At 44.6% G+C, this 19,365-nt stretch overlaps 1 protein-coding gene across 4 annotated transcripts in view; it reads right to left on the bottom strand.

The window, feature by feature from the left end:
* Nucleotides 1-19,365, bottom strand: part of MKNK2 (MAPK interacting serine/threonine kinase 2) — a 444,163-nt gene that overhangs the window by 193,873 nt on the left and 230,925 nt on the right. For all 4 annotated transcript variants that reach the window (XM_068233849.1, XM_068233848.1, XM_068233850.1 and 1 more), the window contains one exon: nucleotides 15,815-15,910. In XM_068233849.1, the coding sequence (XP_068089950.1) occupies nucleotides 15,815-15,910 (96 nt within the window). The remainder of the gene's footprint in view (nucleotides 1-15,814; nucleotides 15,911-19,365) is intronic.

The raw sequence follows: 19,365 nt of genomic DNA, 5'->3' as shown, positions 1-19,365 counted from the left end.
TCCCTGGAACTGACTGGTCTAAAGTATAACAGAATAATTGCACAGCAATCCTAAGCTTTGGGGTGAGGTCCCTAGCATCACACCTGGGATCTAGTCTAAAGGTCTGAGCGCTGACACACAAGCATTCACGACAGCAGACAAGGACAGAGTAACAATTCCAGGTTTAAATACTGAAAGCATTTTCAAGCAGCCCCGCCCGAGGGGCTGAACCAACCTGCAAGGTAGATTGACAGGTGGAAGTCAGCTGACCACAATGTCAGCTGATCTGTCTCCTCCGCCCATAAAGGTCCTTTTGCTCCATGCGCAGGCGTGTGGACTTAAGCTGCTGTGCAAGAGAGATTCCTGTCCCCCCTGAGTCGGGAAGCGACACCCGGGATGGCGTGGCCGCAGAGGTGACATCAGGTGTGAAAGCAGCTGTGCTGCTTTCCCCCACAGAGGTAACGTCTTCAATCGTTACAATATGGAAGCGAGGGGTGACCCATTGCCAATGTATACATAGGGGGCATACGGTGGAGATCAAATCAAGGGTTCAAACCCTCCAACTTCGACACTATGCAAATTGTGGCACGGAAGCTGTGATCTACATAGCTATATGCATTTGTAATGCATTCTATGTAGGTAAGGCAAAGAGAGAACCTAGAGAGAGAATGTATGAGCATCTGCATGATGTTGACAAAAAAGATGAAAAATCTGCTATAGCTAGACATATTAAAGAACATCATGGGGGAAATAAAAGGGTAATCAAGTTTGCAGTACTAGAGAGAGTACATCCTAACATTCAAGGAGGAAATATAGACAAAACATTATACCAGATTGAAGCTAAGTGGATCTGGAAATTATTGGCCGATGAACAACCAGGTCTGATTGATCATGTTAGTTTTAAGGTGTTTTTGTAATGATATTGTAATGTTCATATATAACATTCTACCTTATGTTAACACCTCCCCTCCCCCCATCCCTTGGTCAGCCTTTATTCCTTATAGTGTTTTGTACCCCAATCTAGTATTATATTGACTAAACTTGGCCGACTAATACCACATAACTATCTCTGTCACGTTTTTCCCTATGGTGTGTGGTCTTTTGTCTGACTCTCTGCTGGGTTACTTATCATTCTTGTCTGTATCATGGCTGCACATGAGGTCCACTGGGTGTATTCTACAGCATATATTATGTCCACCAGAGGGCAGTTTTAGTACTGCTTATAGTATATAAAGAAGTTTTTTTCACTGTTATCTCTCACATGCGACCCTATGATGGCTCTCATTTGGATCCTTTTTGGCCACCACTGGGGGGCTGTCCTAACTCCATATTGAGCTATGGCCGCTAAGGGCTTTATGCATGTTTATATAGATACTTAGGTGCGACCGTTTGGTCGCACCCGGATCTGTATTATAGTTTACTTCAGCTCACCAGTAGGGGGTTGTAAGCATATCATTTCCGATAATGGCACCTGATTAGTCAGGCAATGCAGCCTTCGACGACTCAGACTTCTGCGTTCCACTGCCATTCAGCGTGCGGTCCATGGACGCACGCGGCTTGCTCCAGTACTTCCGCACCACGTGAGGAGAGCGCCCGGATTGGATGCCTCACCCACATGAGTATTAATCTGAACAGGGGATTGGACTTTCCCTCGCTCTAATACACTCAGGGTATCGCTGTAATTTTGAGCTTTGTGTTACTCACGGATAGCAGCACTCGGTGCAGGATTTACATTTGGACAGCATCCTAGGTAATTATACCCACTTTCCTCATTTCTCTCATAATATTCATTGCTCACTTCAGCTATTTTCTGAACACTCTTTCGGTTGTATGGTTGACTTATGTTTTCATGCATGTATTGCATGTAATATGGATACATGCATACCTCTGAGCTTGGGCACTTATATGAGTGTTTTCTTTGCACAGTTTTTTTACTGGGTCTGTTATGTATCTTTGGGCTGTATTTGTGCATGTTTTAGGAGCTAAATACAAATGCACCCCCCCCCCCCCCCCCATTCTTTTCTCTGTATATCTGCATATAGGCATTATAGTGGACCTATGCAGGTCTGAGCTTTTTTCAACTTGTATTTCACAATATACTATTCTTTAGTACCGGGTTGCTTACCCATGTACTGTGTTGCTTACCCATGCATTGATATGCAGTATACAGATATTTTACCACTACTATTAGATTATGTCTGATCTGTTACACCTTGGTGCCTCTGTCTCACTTACACCTACTGTAATACATGTGGTTACTATGCTTTAGGAGGCCTTACCGCCCTTTTTATTGCATTATTTTTAGATTGTGGTTCATCTTGTCTCCGACTATTCAGACTGGTCTGACGTATCCCGGTAAGATAATTTCTATTTAGAGGGGCATTTCCCCCTTTCCTGTTTGAACACAGGCATCTGATACAGGGTAGGTGTACTGACGACAATTTTTGTGTGTGTATTATGTATTTTTAACAGATTGGATATACTAGTTTGCCTCTGAGGAAGCGGTCTTTGGCTGTGAAACACGTGTCAGGCTTGTTGTTTCTGAGATTGGATACCTTATTTATATGACTGCAATCAAGCTTCTTTTGATACTTTGAAGAATAAAAAGACTGATGCTGTTCCCTAAAAAAACCCTTGTGGATTGTTTTGTATATAACTGAGTATAGACTAGGGTGGGACTGATTGTATATCTTTAACTGTTCTTTATAAGTGCAATACACCTGTTATATAAGTTGAACTAGTATTTATCTACTTATATATGTGTTTTTTTATTTTTAGGTTAGCATGGGTGTCGCTTGTTCTTTAAAGGGAAGCTGTGAATAAGATGGTAGAAGTAGTGGTCAGTGGCCGAAGTGTCCTAGGTAGGAGAGTATGCTTGCCTGAAGAGGTGAGTTTTAACCACTTCAGGACTGCGGTGTTAACCCCCCCTAGTGACCAGGCCATTTTTACTTAATTGGGCCACTGCAGCTTTAAGGCAAAGCTGCAGGACCGCACAACTCAGCTCACAAGTGATCCCCCCCCCTCCTTTTCTCCCCACCAACAGAGCTCTCTGTTGGTGGTGTCTGATCGCCTCCACATTGTTTATTTTTTTTTTTTAAATAAATATTTATGTCTAATTTTTAAATATATTTTACTAATTTATTTTTTTTCTACTTAGCCCTCTCTCCCTCCCTCTCCCCTGTCGGCCAATCACGTGATCGGCTGTCATAGGCTTCTGCCTATGAGAGCTGATCGCTCTCTTGTCCCCAGTACAGCGCTGCTGCAGATCGCAGCGCTGTACAAAGTAGTTAGACGGCGAAACTGCTGTCTAATAGTCTCCCGAGTGGCGATCGCCCACGGAGACTGAAGGCGGGGCGGAGCTCCGCCTCCCCGAGTAGGAGATGCGCGCACAGCGTGTGTGCGATCTCCTGCTAGCCCCATAGAAGACCGTTCACGCCAATGGGCGTGGAGCGGTCCTGGGGCTGCCGCACTGCTCACGCCAATTGGCGTGGAGCAGTTGGCAAGAGGTTAATATTGCACCTAAAAAAGGTGAATCGCAGATTTTGTTGACGGAGGGTATTCCAGAGGAAGGGAGAGGATCGAGAGAAGTAAGAGGTAACCAGAGAGGAAGACAGGAGAATATTGATAATAGAGCAGAGATAGGATGGTATCTGGAAATAAGTTTATTAAGATAAGGAACTAGGTTGTAGAGAGCTTTGTAGGCGAGGGTAAAGATTTTAAATTGTATCCTTTGTATAACTGCCAGCCAGTGAAGGGACTGACAGAGTGGGATAGGGCTGGAGAAGCGGGAGGAGAGGTGGATAAGTCGTGCAGCAGAGTTCATAATGGAGTGTAGCGGGGCTAAACCGTTAGCGGGGAAGCCACAGGGCAGAGAGTTGAAATAGTCAAGAGGTGAAATAATCAGGGCATGCACCAGAAATTTAGTAGTGTCCTGTGTAAGAAAAGGGCGGATGAGGGAGATGTGGGTATTATCAGCATATACAGTTGTGTTCAGAATTATTCAACCCCCACTGAAATTGTGTGTTTTGCCCAGCTTGACATTGGTTTTGATAATTTCAGTCATCTTGTTTACAATTAAATCTAAGAGGCACTTGTAAGTCAGACAAATATAACATAACATTTATAATGAAATTACCACAAATGTCTTTTCTGTGCTCACATCATTATCAGTTTTATTCAACCCTCAAGTGACATTCATTCTTAGTACTTAGTACAACATCCTTTTCCAGTTATAACAACTTAAACGTGACGCTTGACACAAGTGTCTTGCAGCAATCTACGGGTATCTTAGCTCAATCTTCATGGGCAAAAGCCTCCAGTTCAGTCAAATTCTTAGGCTTGCGCGCTGCAACTGCTTTCTTTAAGTCCCACCAGAGGTTCTCAAGCGGATTTAAGTCTGGTGACTACGATGCCCACTCCAAAATGTTCCAGCCTTTAATCTGCAACCATGCTCTAGTGGACTTGGAGGTATGCTTGGGATTATTGTCCTGTTGAAAGGTCTAACGTCTCCCAAGCCTCGGGTTTGTGACGGACTGCATCACATTTTCATCCAATATCTCCTGGTACTGAAGAGAATTCATGGTACCTTGCACACGCTGAAGCTTCCCTGTACCTGCAGAAGCAAAACAGCCCCAAAGCATGATTGACACCCCCCCCCCCCGCCATGCTTCACAGGGGGCAAGGTGTTCTTTTCTTCATAGGCCTTGTTCTTCCTCCTCCTAACATAGCGTTGATCCATGGGACCAAACAGTTCTAATTTAATTTCATCAGTCCACAGAACACTATCCCAAAACTTTTGTGGCTGGCAAGACAAGGCGTACAAAATAGTGGCAAAGACTATTAGCCCACAGACACGTAAAGCTAAGGAGCTTCCATACCCAAAATAGGGAAGCTGCTTATGGCCCAGTGCACACCAAAAACCTCTAGCAGATCCGCAAAACGCTACAGGTTTTTGAAGCAGATTTCAGAGCAATTCTAGGCATGTTTAGACAGGTTTTCTAAACATGCCTAGCATTTTTTTAAACATTTTTGTGTAGCAGATTTCAAATATTGTTACAGTAAAGCTATTACTGAACAGATTCTGTAACAAAAACGCCTGGAAAACCGCTCTGATCTATTATTTTTCAGAGCGGTTTTCCTCTTTCTTATACTTTAACATTGAGGCAGAAACGCCTCAGAAATCTAAAAAATGCTGCAGCCCCCGAGTTTGCATTTGTGGAAAAAACGAACCGCTCTGGTGTGCACCAGCCCATTCACTTTCATTAGCCAAGCGGCTTTACCCCTGCAAGCGTTTTAAAAAAAATGCTCCAGAACCACTCTGGTGTTCACCAGCCCTAACAGAGGGAAAGAGGAACCAGATTCCACAGAACCCTGGGAGTTAAGCAGGGCTGTTGAGTCGGAGTCGTGGAGTCGAAGTCGGAGAAATTTTGGGTGCCGGGAGTCGGGAAAAAATGCAGCGACTCCGACTCCTAATTAATTTAAACTGTACTTAAAATAGAAAATATGATAAAATGTATTTCTCAGATAATAGTCATCATAAATAATTTATATACAGGTATACAGTAATAGATGTGCTTAGTCCACAAAAAAGAAATAATCCACTCAAAATTAGTTTCTTGTGCTGCTTCAATAAAGCAGCAGTCCCCGTATTTTTAAAGTCAGATATACATATCTGATTTTGACTGTACAGTATATATGATGTGTACGCAGGAATCTCTTATATACATTAAATAACATCTATGCTGTAAGAATAAAGCTTGATGTGTAGCCGTGTCACTAACAGAGATGGTCATTAAGATGGAAATAATTCTACGTTGATGCCGATTTATGCAAATGTATGCACTCTTTGCTCATGAAATCAAATAATTTGATATGTTGTTAAAATTTGGTTTGATGACTACGAATTAAAGGGTACCTGAGACGGATAAAAAGAAAAGTTTTACACATACCTGGGGCTTCCTCCAGCCCCCTTCAGGCCAATCATTCCCCCGCTGTCCTCCTCCACCACCTGGATCTTCTGCTATGAGTCCCGGTAATTCAGCCAGTCAGCGCAGTCCGGCCACGTGCCGCACCTACAGCCAGGAGCATTCTGCACCTGCGCAATAGTGCTGCGCAGGTGTAGTACGCTCCCGGTGGCGGAGTGTGTGCATGCGCACTATGCCAGACTGGCTCAAGTACCTGGACTCATAGCAGAAGATCCAGGTGGTGGAGGAGGACAGCGAGGGACTGATTAGTTTGAAGGGGGCTGGAGGAAGCCCCAGGTATGTATATAAAATTAATTTCATCTGGCTCAGGTTTACTTTGTTACACAGTAGTACTATACTCTACATATGCAGTCCCCACAGAGCTGCAGGGAATCCACTGAGAATGTTGTGCACATTTAACACAGAGGTGTTGTCTATCACCCATAAACCTGGTTCAGATTGTGCATGAAGAATGTGTAATAGAGGAAGAATAGCCTCATTCTCCTGCAGAATACCTGCACATCATTTTTACATGTACCCACAGTTTCATTGTCTAGGGCATGATCCATGTTCAGATTGTGCATGAAGACTGTGTAATAGAGGAAGAGTCTCCTCATTCCCCTGCAGAGTACCTGCACATCATTCTTACATGTACCCACAGTTACATTGCCTAGGGAGTGATAGATGTTCTTTGTTCCGGTCTATACCTTTTACAAGTACTCTTACCAAGGACCAGTTTTAGTCTATGACTAAAGGGAATAAATATGTCAGTCTTCGTATCCTTCTCAATTCAGTTGTCTTTTAAAATTCCTAAGCGTTGGCAGTTAAGAGACAAATTTCATGTTACATACTTTCAATCAACAAGACTGTAATATGCAAATTAGAGGAGTCAGATTCGAGGAGTCGGAGTCGGTGGAATCCTAAAATGAGGAGTCGGAGGATTTTTGTACCACCTCCACAGCCCTGAAGTTAGGACCGCCAGCTGGCTTCATGGTCATAAGGATGTCAGCACTCAACAGACTTCAAACCAGGTTTAGATATCTTGAGCCAGACCCTCATGTGTCACTTAAGTTTGTCAAATCTGCCCATAATCTTCAGATGTATGGCTAAGACAAATTTATCTCTAATCAAATCTGATTAGAGATAAATTTGTCTTTTTGTCGATGCTGCCCATACACTGCAGGCCGATTCCCCTCCGATTTCAGCATGAAATCTTCCGTGAATCGTCTGAGCCCGCCGCATCCGCCCTGCCCCCAAGTGTATAAATGTGCACCCCCCCCCCTTTGCGAGTGCATTTATACACTACTTGTCCTGTGGCAGCCTTCAACGGTGTCCATGCATCTCTACGGTCAGACATCAGACGCTATGCGCCGCCAGCTTGTATCTGTTAGGGTCTGTTAGAACCCGGAGAGATGGACGGACACAGTGCGGAAGCCTGCTACAGGACAAGTAATGTATGGCACATGGGGGGGGGGCACATTTATACATTACGGCGACAGCGGCAGGAGTTTCATCGTTTCATCCCTCATTCCGAAATCAGCTGCCGAAACCGCTGCACACCAACCAACCAACTTTGGCCCGACATCTTGCAGCATGTGCGATTGACAACACAACCAATTTCCGTCATGAAATTGGTCGCTTTGTCAGTCAGGCATGCACTTGGCAGCACCAATTTTCATCCAATTTGATTATAATCGAATCGGATGGTTGATGGGCTGCCAAGTCACCTAATGTATGGCCACCTTTACATTTGTGCCCCACCGCAACAACATAGGAATATTTAGTCTAACCAACATTTCGAAATTACCTCATGGCCTGCCGGTCTGTCACAGTCTGAGCTCACTAGCTCATAGCATCCTGCATATGTGAAACTCCACACTCAAATGCACATCTGGCAACTGTGGTGAGCAGGCCTGTCTCCTGTAAACTATCAGGAGAGTCCATCCATGGCTCAAGATATGAAGACACCAGGCTGTTCCTGCAGCTGTGCAGTCCCCGATCAGATCCCCTCTGGTCTGAAGCCTAACAAGGGAACATACACTGGCTGCTGCTCCTGCCATCTGACATGGATAGCAATGTCCAGCCCACTCATCCCACTCATCCTACTCCTGGGTGGACGGGAAATAAAAAGTGTGTGGGATTACAGTGCATATATAACCTGTGGCTAATTTGAATATTTTATCCTGCTGATAAGGACCCAGAGTGACTGCCAGATCCTCCATGGGTTCGGTAGCTGCCACCACCACATGTTCAGGCAGAATACGAACTGGGGCTAAGGGCTGAACTGTCTCTGGTTCAAAGCAATGGGACAGTGCGTCTGCTTTGATGTTTTTATTACCAGGTTTGTAACCAGATTATTATAAACTTGAATCTGGAGAAAAAGAGTGCCCAACGAGCTTGACGTGGATTGAGTCTTTTTGCCCCTTCAATATACTCCAAATTCTTGTGATCTGTGTATACTGTGATCACATGCTTAGCCCCCTCTAACGATGCCACTCCTCAAAAGCCATCTTGATGGCCAACAACTCCCTGTTACCTATGTCATAATTATTTTCCGCTGGAGAAAACTTGCGAGAAAAGAATGCACATGGATGCAACTGTCCCTGCAGCCCAGAATGTTGAGACAGAACAGCCCCCACTCCTATCTCTGAGGAATCCACCTCCACAATGAAGGGTAACGTCACATCCACGTGTCGGAGAATGGGAGCGGAGCAAAAAAGTGTCTTTAATTGGGAAAAAGCAGCACATGCCTCTTCAGACCAATTGCAGGTATCTGCCCCCTTTTTGGTCAGATTAGTGAGGGGGGGGGCAACCACAGAGGAGAAACCCTTAATACATTTTCTGTAGTAGTTGGCGAACCCCAGAAATCTTTGAAGTGCCTTCGAACCAGAAGGTTGAGGCCACTCCAAAACAGCTGAAACCTACTTAGGTTCCATGGATAGATCGGTGGTGGAGATGTACCCTAAGAAGGACACTTCAGATACTTCGAATAAACATTTTTCAAGTTTTGCATACAAACAATTTTGTCGCAACTTATCCAACACAAATTTGACATGCTCCCTATTCTCCGTGAGGTTTTTAGAAAAAAATCGTCCAACTAGACGACGACAAACCGACCCAGTACCTCCCTAAAAATCTCATTGACTAACTCTTGGAACACAGCTGGAGCATTACATAAGCCAAAAGGCATGACCAAATACTCATAATAGTCATTAGGTGTATTAAAGGCCGTCTCCCATTCCTAATGCGTATCAAATTGTATGGCCCTCTGAGGTCAAGTTTAGAAAAAACCTGAGCTCCAGACACTTGAGAGAAAAGGTCATCAATTAGGGGCAATGGGTACCGATTCTGAATGGTGATTTTGTTCAGAGCTCTATAATCAATGCACGGACGGAGTCCACCGTCTTTCTTCTGAACAAAAAAGAATCCTGCCCCTGCTGGCGACTTAGAGGGACAAATAAAACCTTTCTCGAGTGTGAGGAATCGCGGAAGAGCCGCCGCCATGAGCCAGCGGCGGGCGGCTCTTTCCGCATCACACGGAGAGGCAGCCGCCTCTTCACATCATGAGGCGGCTGCCTCCATGCAGCAGGTGGGGCAACGCGGCGAAACCGCCGCGTTGGACGCGGCGGTTCGCGCACGTGTCCCCGCAGCAGAGACACCGCTGAGCGGGGCTGCGGTGGCTGGGACCCGTAGTCCCACAGAGTTTAGAGTGACGCGCGCGCGCACTCAAGCAGGCCTTATGACACCCGGGAGAGAGTCAGCTGATCAGGCAGGTCAGCTGACTCTTTACTCCGCTCCCCATTGGTCCAGCAATCAGGGAGGTGCTGGGGGACACGTATGAGTATATATACTGCCGGCTGTTCACTCATATCTTGTCTGGCGTTGCGATCACATACGTGGGAGCACCCAGATCCGTAGTCAGATCCGTTAGTGTGCCGGGACCAGCTGGAGCTGTAATCCTACACTAAGCTAGATTCTGTTGATAGCTTAAAGTACTAGTTTGATTGCGATTATCTGTTTTGACTTTTGCCTGCCTCGACTATTCTCCTGAACTCTGATCTTGTACCTCGATATTTCTGATACTCTGTTGCCGAACCCCGGCTCGTTCCTTGACTCTGCTTCTGCCTCCTGATTTTGTACCCCGATATATCTGATACCCCGTTGCTGAACCCTGCCTGTACTTTGACTCCGCCTTTGCCTCCTGATCTTGTACTTTATCTGTCCGTGTGTGTACGACCTGGCTTGCCCGACCTCGAGAACCGACCTTACTGTTAGAGGCGGTTCCTCGCTCTGTTAGTGATCCTTCCTCCTGAAGGTTACTTTCAGTCTGTCCTTCCTACTGTCAGTCTGACTCCTCCCGTCTTGGAGAGCTCAGATCTGCGGAAGGAATCTGTGCAGTTCTCCTTGCTGCACTGAGGCTTGTCCTCTGTATTACTGTTGCACCTAACACTACACTCTACTCAGGTGAACAGAGGTTAGCCAGTATATTGGATTATCGGTGATACTGCAGATCACATATAATCTGGTATACGTCTGTATTCCCTGTGACGCTGCAGGTCACCGGTAATCAGACCTCTCTGTGCTTCACCGATCGTTACATCGAGATTTTCTTTAATATAATCCTTCATAGCAGTTTGTTCAGGACCTGAAAGATTGTATAAGTGGCCCCTGGGAGGCAAAGTACCGGGTCTTAAATCAATGGGACAATCAAATTCCCTATGAGGCGGGAGTTTGTCAGCAGAGCGTGGGCAAAACACATCAGAATAGGCTTTGTACTGTGGAGGAACTCCATCCACCTGAATCTCAGCAGAACATAACGTCATTTGCTCCAAATAATGTTCTGGACAGGCAGGCAGGAGACCAGGCCATCAGTTGCCCTGTGTTCCAGTCTATCTTTGGAGAATGTTTACGTAACCAAGGGAGACCAAGAACAACAGTAGAAGAAGACATGTTTAATACATAAAATTGCATCTCTTCTCTATGCAGAACCCCCACGTGACAAATGAGAGGTGGAGTTTGTGAGAGAGGCTGCTTGTTCAGCAAGGGAGAATCATCGATGGCAGTTACATAGATTTGCCTCTCCATGGAAAGAACTGGAATTTTCCATTTCAAGGCCAAATCTAGATAGATGAAATTGGCAGCTGAGCCTGAATCTATAAAGGCCTGAGTGCTAAACTTGATTTTCCTAAGTGATAGAACCATTTTTTTGGAGGTAAAACGGGTTCGCCTCCTACTACACCTAGGTGGAGAAGTTTTCCGACTTCTTACTGCAATTTTGAATCAAATGACCCTTCTCCCCGCAGTACAAGCAGAGACCCTCTTTCCTTCTCCTAGTCTTCTCAGTCTCTGACAATTTGGAATGGCCTATTTGCATAGGTTCATCAGAACTAGTCGAGACCGAGGGAGTGGTGAAGACAATTTTAGGAGAGACAAGTGACCTGCCCTGCTTATGAAACCGAATTCTTCGGTCAATCTTGATGGCCAATGTAATGGCCTCATCAAGTGTTTTCGGCTCGGGGTGACTGATCATGACGTCAGATACAGATTCAGAAAACCCCGTAAAAAAACGGTCTAATAGTGCAAACTGTTCCCACCTAGACGACACAGCCCACTTTCTAAATTCTGAAGCATAATTTTCGACAGTATTATGACCTTGACGAAGATTTTTTAACTTTCTCTCTGCTGTGGCTGCTATATCTTGGTCATCATATATAACAGCCATGGCCTTAAAAAATGCCTGTACGGAGATCAAAGCTTCATGTCCATCAGGCAGATTATAGGCCCAGGTCTGTGAATCACCGTGAAGTAATGTTTTAATTAACGTTACTCTCTGTGCTTTTGTGCCTGAAGATAAGGGTCTCATTTCAAAATACGACATACACCTATTTCTGAAATTTCTTAAATCGGACCTAAGACCAGAGAATTTATCTGGAAGCGCCATCTTAGGTTCAATGACATGAGCGGGAGGCACTGAGGATGCAGAAGACTGAAGATTGTGCACAGCATCAGTAAAAAGGTTTAATTGAGACTGTTGCGAAGTGACAATATGATTTAACTGCTCGACAGCTGTGACTAGGCCCTGAACCTGCTGACACAGTGCCTCCATGTTAATATTGGTCTGTTATGTAATGATCAGTGAAGTATCTGATGATCAGTACTAGCTCAATCAGCACAATAGTCAGTATTTTATTCAAAGTGTGATCACATGTGATTGGGTGCACAGTAATATTCAGGAACACAGGAGAGTGATAGCCCTTAGAGTCAGGGGGCTATCACTAATAAGAGAGTGGTCGTACAGGCAATGTCGGTAACAGATCGGTCGGCAGAGGTGCAGAATCGTAAGACAAAATCGGAGTGAGTATTCAGGCTGAAGTCAGCAACAGATCAGATTGGCAGAGGTACAGAATCGTTAGGCAGAGAGTAGTCAAAGGTACAGGCAGCAGGTCAAACACAGTAATAATCAATAACAGTAATAATATATTTCCTAAGCTAGTGTGAATCCCCGGGGTCCTGCCGGATCAAGCACACACGGATCTGACTAAGGTCTGAGAGCTTTCACTGCGAAGTTTCAGCAACAACAGACAATGAGCCACTGACATCCCCAGGCTTAAATACAGACAGGCAATTCCAAACAACCTGCCCAGAGCAGCCTGACCAATCAGCAGCGAGACCCAGCAGCCTGATGTCAGCTGACCAGCAGATCAGCTGATCCGTCTCCTTAGCCCATAAAGGTCCTGCCGCTCCGTGCGCGAGCGTGCCGACCTAAGCTGATGTGCTGCTGAGAGACCTGTCCTGCTAGGGGCTGTGCAAGATGTCTCGGAGGACGCGGCAGGCGCCGCGATGACGTCAGATGTGGAAGCGGCGGTCGCATTGCTTTCCGCCGCTGAGGTAATACTGCTATACTTGACACTTTATCTCTGATATCTCTGATAAATAACTAAAATTTCTACATGAAAATTACAGATGAATCTTCTATGCTAGCTCCAGAGTAAAAAAAGTGAGGTGTTTTAATGCAATCAAAAATAAACTTTGTTCATTTAACCTCCTTGGCGGTAACCCCGAACGTAGTTCGGGGTAAGCCGCGCAGGAGGTTTTCTCCGGCCCTGCTGGGCCGATTTGTTTAATTTTTTTTTTGCTGAAGGCAGCTAGCACTTTGCTAGCTGCGTCAGCACACCGATCGTCCGCCGCCCCGCGCTCGATCGCCGCTATCCGTCGCGCCGTGCACCCCCCCGACCCCGTGCGCTGCCTGGCCAATCAGTGCCAGGCAGCGCTGAGGGGTGGTTTGGGACTCCCAATGACGTCCCGTCGTCTATCCCGCCCCGTCGCCATGGCGACGGGGGAAGCCCTCCAGGGAATCCCGTTCTTTGAACGGGATTTCCTGATCGGAGATCGCCGAAGGCGATCAAAGCGTGCAGGGGGATGCCGCTGAGCCCTGGGCTCGCTACATGATATAATAAAAAAAAAAAAACTGCTGCGCTGCCTCCTGGCGGATTTTTTTATACCGCCAGGAGGGTTAAGAACCATCCAGGATCCAGAAGGCAGATATTTGCTAATAGTTGGGTACATTCAGGACAAACTAATTACAATAGTTTCATGCTACACCCCAAATACTAAACAGGTCCCATTTTTAATCACATCTTCTCCAAGTAATCTCCTCTCATTGTAAAGACGATCTATTGGTTTGTGGTGACACCAACCATTGCCATAACACCTTCTGGAATAAACAATCCAAACAAACACCACTTAATTCAGCTGAGACTAAACAAGAAGGTTTTATCCATAAAGCGTTCCAATCTTATAATTTGTGTGATATTTGGCATGAACTCAATCCATTGAAACGCGGCTTCACGTTTTATTCTAAACCACTCTTTTTCTAGGATCGACCACTGCTGGACAGACACTTCCACACTTCCATTAGTTTACTCAGCAACAATTCATCCCACCCCTTGGTTAGACCATGATATGAACATAATTTCGCTATACTCTTTAATACAACGTCCTACTGAATCCCACTGGACACTTAATATCTCCGAACAGATGATAATGTCCTTCAGCAGATTAAAACACAACTCTCTGAATATTTCACAATAAATGGGCAGAATGAGGAACTGACAAACCTTATTGAAAACAAAAAGTGAAAGTTTGATTTATTATTATTTTGTCTCATTACTTTTGGTCCCTTAACAAGTGGGAGGAACATATGCAAACTATTGCAATTCCTACATCATTCACCTGATTTGGATGTAAATGCCCTTAAATGAAAGCTGACCGTCTGCAGTTAAAGCACATCATGTTCGTTTCATTTCAAATCCATTGTGATTGTGTATAGAGCCAAAAATGTGAGAATGGTGTCGATGTTCCAATATTTATGAACCTGACTGTACATGCTCTTATAATATCTCGTCTGGACTATTGTAACATACTACTTTGTGGACTACCAACTAACAGACTGGTGCCTCTCCAAACTGTACTGAACTTGGCTGCTTGTCGCATCCATCTTTCTTCCCACTCTTCCTCTGCTGCTCCTCTCTCTCAAGCTCTTCATTGGCTACCAATTAACCAGAGGATCCAGTTCAAACTCTTTACTCGAACTTACAAAGCTCTCCACAATCTCTCTCCTGTGTACATCTCCTCACTAGTTTCCAGATACTAACCCAACCGCAATCTCAGATCTGCACATGACTATCTATTGTCCTCCTCTAGAATCGCCTCCTCACATTCACATATACAGGATTTTGTACGTGCTTCACCCCTCCTCTGCAATCCTCTGCCACAACACATCCGTCACTCACCAACATTTGATATCTTTAAATGTGCTCTCAAAACTCACCTTTTCTGTCAAGCATACGCTCTACTTTAGGCCAGTTCACCTTTTGACCTCTGGCCAAGTTGTACTTCTTACCAGATAACCTAAAATATACTAACTCACCTCTTGTGGTCGACCTAATCTCAACCCCCTCAAATTCCTTTAGGTTGTAAGCTTGGAAGGGCAGGGCTCTCTCAGCCTTTTGTGTTTTGGATTTTATTACACATTTATTCATATTAATTCTGTCACTATTACCAATTCTGTATTTTGTAACGGTTCTGTAATCTGTACCAACTGTATTTTGTATATTGGTGTGTACCATTGTCTGTATTAATTTGTATTCCATGTTTGTTTCTTACTTTGTACAGTGCCACGTATATGTTGGCGCTTTATAAATCAATAATAATAATAATAATAATAAAACAATTTCAGTCAGAGTGTTCTATCTTTTGGGAATGTCGGGCAGACATCTGCCAGGTTATGGACACCTTTTAAAAAGGTATGTGCTTTGGCATGGGTTGCTTTAAACTGGGGTTATTTTAAATGTACAAATTCTTGGTGTTTTATGTGCTTTTCATTTCGTATCTATTTAGAACTTAAGTGATCAGCATATATTTATTTTATGTAGATAGAAAAACATAATAGCTTTTTGAAGACAGAACATTAGGGCCCATTCACACCTGAGCGGGAATCGCAAGATTCCCGCTCACGGCAAACCGCTAGCGGTTCTGCAAGAACCGCTACACAATGTAGCCGCTACACAATGTAGCGAGTGGCAGTGTTCTCACTGCCGCGGTTGCGGTTAGCGATAACCGCAACCGCGCTGCATGCAGCGGTTTGCTGACGACGAGCGCTCCGCGATTTGTGGTCGTGATTAGCGTGCATAGCACGCTAATCGCGATCGCTCCAAAACCGCCGCAGTGTCCAGTGATTTTTCCGCGCTAATCGCGGGAAAATCGCTCCCGCAAAACGCCGGCGGTAATCGCGGGTGTTCTGCGGTTCTAAGTGTGAACGGGCCCTAAAGGTAAATTCGGTTAAGGAATTAAACATATTTATGTTTTCTCACCGGAGTTAAAAGTTCAGGTGTTGATATAGGTGAGCAGTCGCTGTTAAGTTTGATTCCACTACCAAGGTCAAAGTCACAGATCTTCACTGGTGAGACCTAGGGAACAGCAAGTGAAAGCTACGTCACAAAGTGAAATACTATGTTTGAAGGTAAAACAGTTCCTGCACAACTTCTTGTCTGGAAATTAGCTTTCCATTCTATAATTGATATTGAAGTTAATTTCTTATGATTGCATGCACCAAATTCCAGGCAAAATTATTTTAACCTCTAAGTATAAATGTCAATTAGATTTTGAAATCAGTCACATGGCTTGTTCACACTATGAGCATTGCTGTCTGTTTTGATGCACCATATACTGTATGTGGTCTGTCAGCAGACTTTCGTATTACCATTCATAGTGCATCAAGACTTGGTACACATTGATACCATGTCAGGTTTTGTTCTCCGTTCCATGGGTTTCCATTTCGGTAAAACAAGTTTTAAAATTGCCATTGTTCAGATTACAAAAAAAAAATAAAAATATTTAATTTTACAACTGCTAAATCCCCCCCCCCCTGCAAAGATGACTATTTGGGGGCTGGATCTTTTTTCTACATGTACATATAGGCTATTTATAACATTTTAGTGCATTCCACTTGGATCTGGGGAGTGTGAGCTGCCTGTGTCTTTCACCATGGTCCCCATCATTTGCAGCATCTGGCTAAGCTTAGCAGTGGGAGTCCAGATATACTACATCAACAGAAGGAGAAGGGAGAAGGCATTGGTGGGCTCACTCTCTATTCCACATCAGGAGAAAGGACAGCTTAGCCTCCTCTATCAAGACCTCAGAGCCCACCCTGAAAATTTTTACAAGTATTACCGATTATCTGTTGTACTGTAAGTACTACCTTATTCTACCCACTCATGTTATGGGACAAGCCCCATGTTATTACAATTACTCTAAGTCTGTCTGGATTAGACATGTGCTTGTTTAATGTGTGTGATTCAGACACTACTACAGCTAAAAAGATAAGCCGGACTGCCAGGCAACTGGTATTGTTTAAAAGAAAAGACACATGGAAGCCACCCTATCCCTCCTAGTCCAGGTGTCCTCTAAAGCACACCTGAACTGTCCTCTAAAGCACACCTGAACTGAGAGGAATATGGAGGCTGACATTTATTTCCCTTTAAACAACGCAAATTGCTAATCTTCTGCCTCTAGTGCTTTTAGCCATAGACACTAAACAAGCATGAAGATCAAGTGTTTCTGAAAGTCTGACTGGATAAGTCACATTCTTGTTTCAGCTTTGTGACTACGACACTACTACAGTCAAAGAGGTCAACAGAACTGCCAGGCAAGTGGTAGTGTAACCACTTAAGGACAAGTGGACGAATATATTCATCCAGCAGGAGCCGCTTAACGGCAATCTGGATGAAGATCCATGGCCATCGGTGTTGCGGCAGGTGCGTGCTTGTAGTGGTCGGGTATGCGTTTGTTCCCCGTCACCATTACAGGGGATCGATTGCGGAAGGGGAATGAGTGTTCACCCGAGGCAAACAATCCGCTGTGAATAAATCAACATGCCTACAATCATGAGGCATGTTGATTTATAAAAACAGAATGTCACAAAATGAAAAAACAAAAAACGATCAAGCACTTCCTAATAACTAGCAGGAGAGTGCTTAGCACCACCTAGTGACCAAAAAGTAAAGTTAAAGCAAAAATAAATAAATACATTAAACATTAAAGTTTTATTAACCCCCCTTCCCCCGTAGCTAAACAAAAAATGTAAACAGAAAACAAAAAAAAACAGTTTAAAAAATAAATAAATATATATATATATATATATATATATATATATATATATATATTTACCTTAGGGACTGCACTTTTTTAAACACTTAACGACCAGCTAACGCCGATAGGCGTCGGCGGGTCGTTAGTGGTATAGCATGGAAACGGCCACTCGATCGAGCGGCCTTTCCATGCCAGTTCATGGAGGCTGCCTCCGTGAACAGTGTGCGAGCCGCCGATCACGGCTCGCATGCATAATGTAAACACGCGCCGTGACGTAGATCGGCGATCCCCGGCCTCTGATTGGCCGGGGATCGCCGGCATCTGATAGGCAGAAGCCTATCCTATCAGGCGCAGGACTGATATCCGTCCTGCGCCGCTCAGAGGGGAAGGGAGAGGGAGGGAACGGGCGAGAGGGCGGAGAACGCTGCGGAGGGGGACTTTGAAAAGCCCCCGCTAAGCAAATGCAGCCGGCGGCGATCAGACACCCCCAGCAGGACATCCCCCTAGTGGGGAAAAAAGAGGGGTAGTCTGATCGCCCAGCTGCACTCCTGATCGGTGCTGCGGGCTGTAGAGCCCACGCAGCACCGATCACTGAAAAATCCCCTGGTCCTTAAGTGGTTAATATGCATGTTGCGAGAGTATATTACTTGTATCTTTTGCCTATATGAGCTTGTAATTAGTGATGAATGCACCTTTATTTCCAAATAAAATATTGTACTAGGGAAATACATTAAACATTGCAATAACCTTTACAAATGGGAAAATAAAATCGCCTCGATTCATAAAGCATTACCGCATGCGGTTATGCTGAAAACAGCTGACTTTACCGAGCACTTAGTGTCAATTCCTAAAAGCTGTTAACACATGAAAAACTCAAATTACCGAGCAGTGAGGTAAATTACCGACTTCTGCGGTGAACTCCTCCAGCACATGTCAGGAAATGTCAATTCATAAAAGATTAGAGCAGGAGGTATTGACACGGAGAACAAGTCCTGCTGTGACAATAGGATAACAGAGGCGCCAAAAAGATAAAAGGGACTAAATGAGCTTAAAAACTAATTTGGTAATAGAGGAGGCAGTGGTGGACTTACCTCCTCCAAGCAGAACACACAACTGCAGATTTTCAGTCAAAAAACGTTTATTGGGTACTCCAAAATAAAGTGCAACGCGTTTCACAGGTTAAACCTGCTTCCTCGGGCAATACAGATAGGAGCTGAGTGCCTCTGTGAGGCTTTGATGTTACTAGCAGATGCTTTTTTACGTTTTTTGACTGAAAATCTGCAGTCGTGTGTTCTGCTTGGAGGTGGTAAGTCCACCACTGCCTCCTATGTTACCAAATTAGTTTTTAAGCTCATTTAGTCACTTTTATCCTTTTGGCGCCTCTGTTATCTTATTGCTACATTGAGTCCACCCTAGGTGGAGGGTTGTACCCACTTCCTTCTTCTACTACAGAGAGCTACTTCTTAATCCTGAGTGGGGTCAGGACAATCTTCCTACCTGCCTTGACAGTGGTTGCCTAATGGTAACCCTGGTTTGTGAGTATTACAGTTTGAATTACTCTATAAATCTTCCATTGCCAGTACATACTACACTATATTGGTGTTCTTTTCTTCTCAAGTCCTGCTGTGAGTAGGTGATAACAGTGCAATAAGAGAGCAGGACTATGTAAAAAGCCAGCAGCAGAGCGATTTGAACAAAACAAGGCTTCCCTGAATACCCCAGGCTGTGTTTTTAACCTCTTGGGTACTTGTTTCAGATGTTATTTCACATCAGT

Source organism: Hyperolius riggenbachi, chromosome 1 (genome assembly GCF_040937935.1).
Source record: "Hyperolius riggenbachi isolate aHypRig1 chromosome 1, aHypRig1.pri, whole genome shotgun sequence".
Taxonomy (NCBI): domain Eukaryota; kingdom Metazoa; phylum Chordata; class Amphibia; order Anura; family Hyperoliidae; genus Hyperolius; species Hyperolius riggenbachi.
Note: the sequence above shows the minus strand (reverse complement) of the source record. Positions and strands in the feature narration are given on the sequence as shown.